The sequence below is a fragment of the Salmo trutta genome, chromosome 33, assembly GCF_901001165.1.
Source record: "Salmo trutta chromosome 33, fSalTru1.1, whole genome shotgun sequence".
Taxonomy (NCBI): Eukaryota; Metazoa; Chordata; class Actinopteri; order Salmoniformes; family Salmonidae; genus Salmo; species Salmo trutta.
This window is the reverse complement of record NC_042989.1, coordinates 24,483,884-24,491,851: the sequence shown is the minus strand read 5'-3', so window position 1 is coordinate 24,491,851 and position 7,968 is coordinate 24,483,884. Positions and strand designations below refer to the sequence as shown.

General features: G+C 41.6%; 2 protein-coding genes across 2 annotated transcripts in view; both read left to right on the top strand.

Moving 5' to 3' along the window:
- Nucleotides 1–1,398: 1,398 nt before the first annotated feature.
- Nucleotides 1,399–7,165, top strand: gale (UDP-galactose-4-epimerase). Its single transcript, XM_029730440.1, has 11 exons — nt 1,399–1,574; nt 3,060–3,193; nt 3,371–3,486; nt 3,679–3,792; nt 4,102–4,278; nt 4,430–4,543; nt 5,463–5,529; nt 5,697–5,782; nt 5,914–5,991; nt 6,210–6,324; nt 6,679–7,165. The coding sequence occupies exons 2-11, from the start codon at nt 3,073–3,075 to the stop codon at nt 6,744–6,746; spliced, it is 1,056 nt and encodes a 351-aa protein (XP_029586300.1). The 5' UTR covers nt 1,399–1,574; nt 3,060–3,072; the 3' UTR covers nt 6,747–7,165.
- A 120-nt stretch (nt 7,166–7,285) lies between these two features.
- Nucleotides 7,286–7,968, top strand: part of zbtb8a (zinc finger and BTB domain containing 8A) — a 4,355-nt gene continuing 3,672 nt past the window's right edge. The window contains exon 1 of the mRNA XM_029730439.1: nt 7,286–7,647. Coding sequence (XP_029586299.1) covers nt 7,583–7,647 — 65 coding nt within the window. The 5' untranslated portion in view covers nt 7,286–7,582. The remainder of the gene's footprint in view (nt 7,648–7,968) is intronic.

Here is a 7,968-nt window from a genome sequence, read left to right as displayed (position 1 = left end):
TGTGTGTGTGTGTGTGTGTGTGTGTGCGTGCGTGCGTGCGTGCGTGCGTGCGTGCGTGCGTGCGTGCGTGCGTGCGCGCATTTGTGTGTGTGAGAGAAATAGAGAGAGAGAGACTTCCACAAGGCTGTGAACGATCTGATCGACAAAGGCAAGAAGGGCCTTCGATACCATCAAAAGGAACATCAAATTCGACATACCAATTAGGATCTGGCTAGGAATACTTGAATCAGTTGTAGAACCCATGGTCTTTATGGTTGTGAGGTCTGGGGTTCGAATTCACTAAATGGGACAAACACCAAATTGAGACTCTGCAAAAATATCCTCAGTGTACAATGTAGAACACCACATAATGCATAGAGAGCAGATTAAGGCCGATACCCACTAATTATAAAAATCCAGTAAAGAGCTGGACCTCACCTCACAACCATAAAGACCATGGGTTCTACAACTGATTCAAGTATTCCTAGCCAGATCCTAATTGGTATGTCGAATTTGATGTTCCTTTTGATGGTATTGAAGGCTCTTCTTGCCTTGTCGATGAACTCCCATATCTATTGGGTGAAATACCACAGTGTGCAATCACAGCAGCAAGATTTGTGAGCTTTTGCCACAAAACAGCAACAAGTGAAGAACAATTTTTTTTTATTATTTATTTTCCATTTAGTACTTTAACTATTTGCACATAGTTACAACAATGTATATCGACATCATATGACATTTGAAATGTCTTTATTCCTTTGGAAATTTATGAGTGTGATGTTTACAGTTAATTTTGTATTGTTTATTTCACTTTTGTTTATTCTCTACTTCACTTGCTTTGGCAAAGCCAATAAAATCCTTTCAATTGAAATTTAATTGAGAGAGAGAGCGAGAGAGAGGAAGGGTTGAATTGTTTGACTTTTTTCTGAAGTTTCCGTGCCTTAAATGTGGGCATAGATAGGTACATCTGGCCAGTAGTGCCCCAAGCTCTCTGCCACCACAGTCACTGTACTGTCTAATAGTCAAAGGCGTGGTTTCCATCGAGGGATTTCTGACGTCGGAGCATGTGAGGCTTCCTTGTTTGATGCCATTCACGTATCAGTGCCAGGAAGTTAGTGCAAGTAGTCCGTAGATTTTCTAACTGAACCGGGTGACTTTACAAAAATAAAAGTCCTCTCTGATAAATAGAAAATAGACAGTATTTCTGTAAGTCAAATATTATAATTTTTGATAATACAATTATAACATCTTAAGTCTCCACGAAGAGAAAGCTCTACTGCAAGAATATATGCTTAAAAAGTCAGGAGGAGGCACAAAAAAGTGGATATTATTAATTACAGAAAACATGGCTTTTATTTTGAGAAAAAAAAACAGACTTACGCTACCGGATGTAGTATCTGATTGTTCTGACTTAACACAGCTCCACGTCTCTCTCTGAACAGGAAGCAAGAAATATGTCCGAACAGGACAGGGAGAGACGTCCCTTGTTTCAGGTGATAGCTTAATTCTGTCTAAGCAGTCCTTTACACACTCCTATATTCTTCGGACGTCTTCCTTCCCGCGAATAGAATTAATTTGGTGTAAAGGACGTACAAGTAAGTATTTTCATTCATGAATGATTTTCTGGGTGAATGACAGTGTTAGGATTTATCCAGTGATGACAGCTTAGCAATAACGAAAATCAGAAGAGTTGAATGAATGTTTACTGCCGCTATAGGCTGTATAATGGACTTAAGACTTTAGTGGCTGATGACTTATTACAGACAGGATTGAGAGAGTCAAACATAACATAGCAGTCCAATGACAATTTTTAACTGACTGATTATGTTGATGTGTCTCCTTGATGTCAGGAAATGCACAAAAAAAGGCCAGGAATCAGTCTTATTCAGATGATGTTCAATGCAACTACAGTATAATGTGATATTGGGGACACTGGCAATGTTCAAGAGGATCAAAACCGTAATGTCTCATGGGTAAATTGTGACTGACTGACGGATCTACAAATAATAATGAGTAGTTATTTATGATGTAAAGTTAAAAATAGGTTTGTAGATCGGTCAGTCAGTCACAATTTACCCATGATACATTACGGTTTTGATCCTCTCGAACACAGCCTCTCTTTACTGCACCAATGTTATCTTTTCATCCTCTATATCCTGGTCGTACAGGTGCACTGAATGGTGACGTGGATTGGGTGGGGTGGGGGACTGAAATTGAATAGTCGAACCGCATACCTATTTAAAAAAATTCTAGCTTTACAAGCCCTCCAGATTTTCTGGGTTGCTCTCTTAGACAAAAGGTAACCTGGGCTGTTCCTGAAATACTATTACAGTCTAATGAAAGTCAGATCAAATCAAAGTTTATTGGTTGTGTACACAGTTTGTGTTATAGCACAAACAAAATATAAACGCAACATGCAACGATTTCAAAGATTTTCCTGAGTTACAGTTCATATAAGGAAATCAGTCAATTGAAATAAATAAATTAGACCCTAATCTATGGATTTCACATGACTGGGCAGGGGTTCTGCCATAGGTGGGCCTTGGAGGGCATAGGCCCAGCACTTGGCAGCCAGGCCAGGCCCAGCCAATCATGAGTTTTTCCCATGAAAGGGCTTTGTTACAGACAGAAATACTCCTCTGTCTGTAATACCAACACTTTACATTGGGTTTATATTTTTGTTCAGTGTAGCTCCTAACAATGCAGTAAAATGTCAAACAATTCAAATGTATGGGGAAAAATACAAGAAATTAAGAATGGTGGGGCAAATCAGATTTAACAAGCCAAATAGCACTGTAGCAATAATCAAATGCAATCTATACATGTGTACACCGGGAGAAATTACACAAGATAAGCAGGGAACATAAACTCTTAAAGGTTTGTGCATTCCTATAATCACACCATGAGTTGTTCATCATAAAACATTCTCCTCCGCATTTGTTTTTCCTGCAAAGCTCTAGTCAGACATTGATCTTTAGGAATTCAGTAAGGTAGATCTGAGCACGTCTCCAGATTGTTGCTGTGTCCACTAAATGTGTTGTCATGTGTTGCTATTGTGTGATGTGTTCTGTCTTTGTAAGGCAGGCATTCAGGATGGCACAGAAGGTCCTGGTGACTGGGGGAGGAGGCTACATCGGCAGCCACTGTGTGGTGGAACTGATTGAGGCAGGATTCTGCCCTGTGGTCATAGATAACTTCAGCAATGCTGTCCGAGGTAAGTGTCCTTAGTTTGCCCGGCGTAACTTTGAGAGTGATAGTGATGTAACACACGCTATCGGTTTGACAGTTACCGTTTGATTTGGGTGAGAACAGTTACAGTAAAGGTGTGTTTCTGTGTGTGTGCACATGCATGTGTGTTGATCATTGTTCCACATCCTGATGTTTCATGGAGGAGAAGGAGATGTCCCTGAGAGCCTGCGGAGGATAGAGAAGATCCTGGACACCAGCATTGAGTTCCATGAGCTGGACCTGCTGGACCACCCAGGCTTGGAGAAGCTTTTCAAACAGGTTACAAACTACACTCATCCCTGCTGAACAGTGTTCCAATGCATTTGCTTTAACTAGGCACCAGAGTTTTACACTTCAGGTCATGTGGTCCGGGACAGCTCCTGGCCCTATTATGAGTTTTGCTCAAGACATCACTCACCTTTGTCTTTATGAAGTGTTTACTTGTTTGTCTCTGTCTTAATGTCTTAACAGCATTCATTCAGTGCTGTAATGCATTTTGCTGGTCTGAAAGCGGTGGGTGAGTCAGTTGAGCAGCCATTGAGGTACTATCAGGTCAACCTCACTGCAACCATGAACTTGCTCGAGGTAAGTTAGAATACCTCAATCTCAGCTTGCCTTGCATCATTTGAAGTGACCTATTCTGTAATGGCTGCTTTCCGAGAACTGCTACCTAAGTGCATGGGTGCCGGTGTGTATTGATTTTATAACTTTGTAGCACTGTTCTTGTCTTTTACTTTATGACCTGCTACTAATGTTTACGTGTTGCTTGCAATAATCTCAACCAACCTCGGGACGTTAGTCTGTATGGTTAAGCGTGTGTGCTTTAGATTGCTGTCTCAACGGCTGCTGTCCGTGTGTGTGTGTGTGTCGTGTGTGCATCTGCATGTCTCCCAGGTGATGCAGACTCATGGCGTGCGCAATCTGGTCTTCAGCAGCTCAGCCACGGTGTATGGAGACCCCCAGCGGCTTCCCATAGATGAACAGCACCCTGTTGGGGGGTGCACCAACCCCTACGGCAAGACCAAGTTCTTCATAGAGGAGATGATTATGGACCAGTGTAAGGCAGAGAAGGTACTGTACCTACCCCAGGCTCTCTATTCTTCAACACACACCCTGACCATCTGTCACATACATCCCATGCATGATAGATGTCCTGAATAACAGTTTGTATAACAATGTGTATAATGATAATAATGCCCATACTACTTCATGTATTCCACAGGACTGGAACGCGGTGCTGCTGCGGTATTTCAACCCCATTGGGGCTCACTCCTCTGGGCTCATCGGAGAAGACCCTCAGGGCATCCCCAACAACCTGCTGCCCTATGTCGCCCAGGTAACCACAAATAATGTTTATCCACCATGAATGATTTGGTATCCCACTTCGAACTATTGCTTTTCTAATTTCTGTTTTTTTCACCGGGATGTAGTTTTGTACTCTGAACAAAAAATATAAACGCAACATGTAAAGTGTTGGTTTCATGAGCTGAAATAAAATAACCCAGAAATGTTCCATACGTACAAAAAGCTTATTTCTCTCAAATGTTGTGCACAAATTTGTTTACATCCCTGTTAATGAGCATTTCTCCTTTGCCAAGATAATCCATCCACCTGACAGGTGTGGCATATCAAGAAGCTGATTAAACAGCATGATCATTACACATGTGGACACAATGCCACAGATGTCTCAGTTTTGAGGGGTGTGCAATTGTCATGTTGACTTCAGGAATGTCCACTAGAGCTGTTGCCAGATAATTGAATGTTCATTTCTCTACCATATGCCGCCCCCAACCTCATTTTAGAGAATTTGGCAGTACATACAACCGGCCTTGCAACCGGAGACCACGTGTATGGCGTCGTGTTTTGCGAGTGGTTTGCTGATGTCAAGGTTGTGAACAGTGTGCCCCATGGTATCAGGGGGGTTATGGTATGGGCAGGCATAAGCTACGAGCAACAAACACAATTGCATTTTATCAATGGCAATTTGAATGCACAGAAATACCATGACGAGATCCTGAGGCCCATTGTGAGGCCCATTTCTTTTAAGGTATCGGTGACCAACAGATGCATATCTGTATTCCCAGTCATGTGAAATCCATAGATTAGGGGCTAATGAATTTAATTAAATTGACTAATTTCCTTATGAACTGTAACTCGGTAAAATCTTTGAAATTGTTGCATGTTGCATTTTTATATTTTTGTTGAGTGTAATGGACTTAACTTTAGGGGCTGTGGCTCTCTCTTCTCTAACCCAGGTGGCCATTGGGAGAAGAAAACACCTCAATGTGTTTGGGAATGACTACGACACTATTGATGGAACAGGTAATGATAACTGACTTTATGCTTAAAGAAAAAAGAGGGTTGATTGACATTGTTTGAAAACAGCATTGAATAGAATTCAATCAGTCATAACCCTGTCTGATGGTAAATGTCATCATATTTATTGTACAGTAATGCATCCAATTGTGAATAATCCTTCTTCTCTTTAGGGGTGCGAGATTACATCCATGTTGTGGATTTGGCCAAAGGACACATAGCTGCTCTCAAGAAACTGAAGGACAATTGTGGATGCAAAGTACAGTATACAGGCTGGCTTACCTGACCCCACTGTTACATGTGTCCTGTCTTTCCTCATTCATTCACAATTGCTCTTGTCTCATCCATTGTCTTATAGAAATGTGACATTTTCCCCTTATCTCCCTCTAGGTGTATAACTTAGGAACAGGAACGGGTTACTCTGTGCTACAGATGGTAAAGGCTATGGAGAAGGCCTCAGGGATAGAGGTGAGTGACTTGACCCTCTTTTAAAAACTTCAGAGCCTTCGTCCATCAGTATTCCTGTATTTTATATTTATTACTTCTTAATTACAGGGAATGGAATCCTTTTTAGGTCTTCATGTGTAGAAAGCAGCTACTTCAAGCGATACCTGTCTGACCGCTAATTTCAGACCAAGCAATTTCACGTGGGGGTGGTTGTACTGTTATGATTGTCTTTGCCACAGATCATGTACCTGATTGCCCCTCGACGAGGAGGAGATGTAGCGTCCTGCTATGCTGACCCCCGTCTGGCTGAGAAAGAGCTGGGCTGGAAAGCTGACTTCAACCTGGAGAGAATGTGTAAGTAAACCTTTATTGAACTACCTACCACTTACTGTTACTCTGAGTTTATACATAATTTGTCAACACATCACGACAGCCCCAGTCCTCAGCACAATCCTGATTCCATAGAGTGTAATGTATAATAATAATAATACGGGGCGGCAGGTAGCCTAGCTGTTTAGAGCGTTGGGCCAGTAACCGAAAAGTTGCTGGTTCTAATCTCCAAGCCGACTAGGTGAAAAACTGTCAATGTGCCCTTGAGCAAGGCACTTAACCCTAATTGCTCCTGTAAGTTACTCTGGTTAAGATAGATTATCTTCTGCTAAATGACTAAAATGTAATAATGTTATGCCTCTGGTTATGTCTTCCAAGGTAAGGACCTGTGGCGCTGGCAGTCCAAAAACCCAACCGGATTCACCAATAATGGCCCGTCTTCATGAGATGTTCATCTCATTGAGTACCTTCTTCACTTCCTCCTAAATTATTGGGCCAAAGCAAATTTTTCTATCACATTCACACATGAAGAGACCTCAAGACAAAATGAATGATTTATATTTCATAATGATTTAATATTATGTTGTTGATTCCTTACAGCTACTTTCACTAAGACTATTCTCTAATGCTTAAATAAAAAATACCATGTCTTGTCATTTATATGTATTGTCATTATGTAATTATTTAATAGTTGAGTCTATAGACATAAAATGGGAAATGAAGAAGTTCTATTGTGTTTTGATTTCATTGGCCTCATTGATGACCCTGGTAAGAGTTGATGTGTTGGGGGGGGGAGTATTTGAGAAGTATTTTTCTTGCTAATACAGGAGTAATAAAGGCCAAGTTCACTAATTTTGTTGAACAATATGTATTTATGTTATTTTTATTGATTATTTGTTTTAAATTTAGATTTATCAGGGGGCACTGCAGCACCCTCAGCACCATACTTCCTGCTGCTATGGGATAGGCTATGTTTTTGAAACAAATAATCTGTTCAAATTGTGTTTTAAACAAAAATTAGGAGGATCAGGTATTTTAGGAATGTTACTATTTCAATACTTTCCCATTTCAAGGCCGAAAAAGGCGAGTATAGTCTCGAAAAGGGGCGCTTGTACTTTAAGTGGCTCCTTGGCCCTCGGGCGCTCAGTTAAACACCCACGTCAGCACTGCCGTTTTTTCTCGGTCTATAAACGGGTTTTGGTCTTTAGGGCTGAGCAGGAAGTGAAGCGAATGTGTACCCCGAACCAGTAAAAGAAGGAGTAAAATTGCCCAAAAAATAAAAATGGCAATGGTGACAGAGATGGGGGCGAATTTGGCATATCGGGCAACGGGCGAACCAAATCACCTGTGAGTATCGATACCTTTGTCGTGGGTAGAGCATTGGCTAGAGCATTGGCAGAAGCAGGGAGTGCGGGTAAGCAGTCTAGCCTATAGGGCGTAAGCGGGTCCTGCGGACATCGCTCGCCTGAGGAAAATGCACTAGGTTCCGTAGCACGGAAATTCTCCTCGCTGCTCGTAGCCTACTGAGCTCTGGAGTGTGGGCATGAAAGGGGTGATCAATGGATCCAAAATCGGGTGTGAAGGTGATGCGGTCTGTTGGCACCAGGGATATAACTATGATTCGTATTTGTTTGTGCTTGGTTGATTGAAGTCTACCATAATATCTCT

Bases quoted from the DNA above. Each gene is read 5' to 3' on its own strand.
- gale (XM_029730440.1), top strand. From the start codon at position 3,073: ATGGCACAGAAGGTCCTGGTGACTGGGGGAGGAGGCTACATCGGCAGC. The intron at 3,487-3,678 runs GTTACAAACTAC...ATGTCTTAACAG, and splicing joins TGGAGAAGCTTTTCAAACAG to CATTCATTCAGTGCTGTAAT. The intron at 3,793-4,101 runs GTAAGTTAGAAT...CATGTCTCCCAG, and splicing joins CAACCATGAACTTGCTCGAG to GTGATGCAGACTCATGGCGT.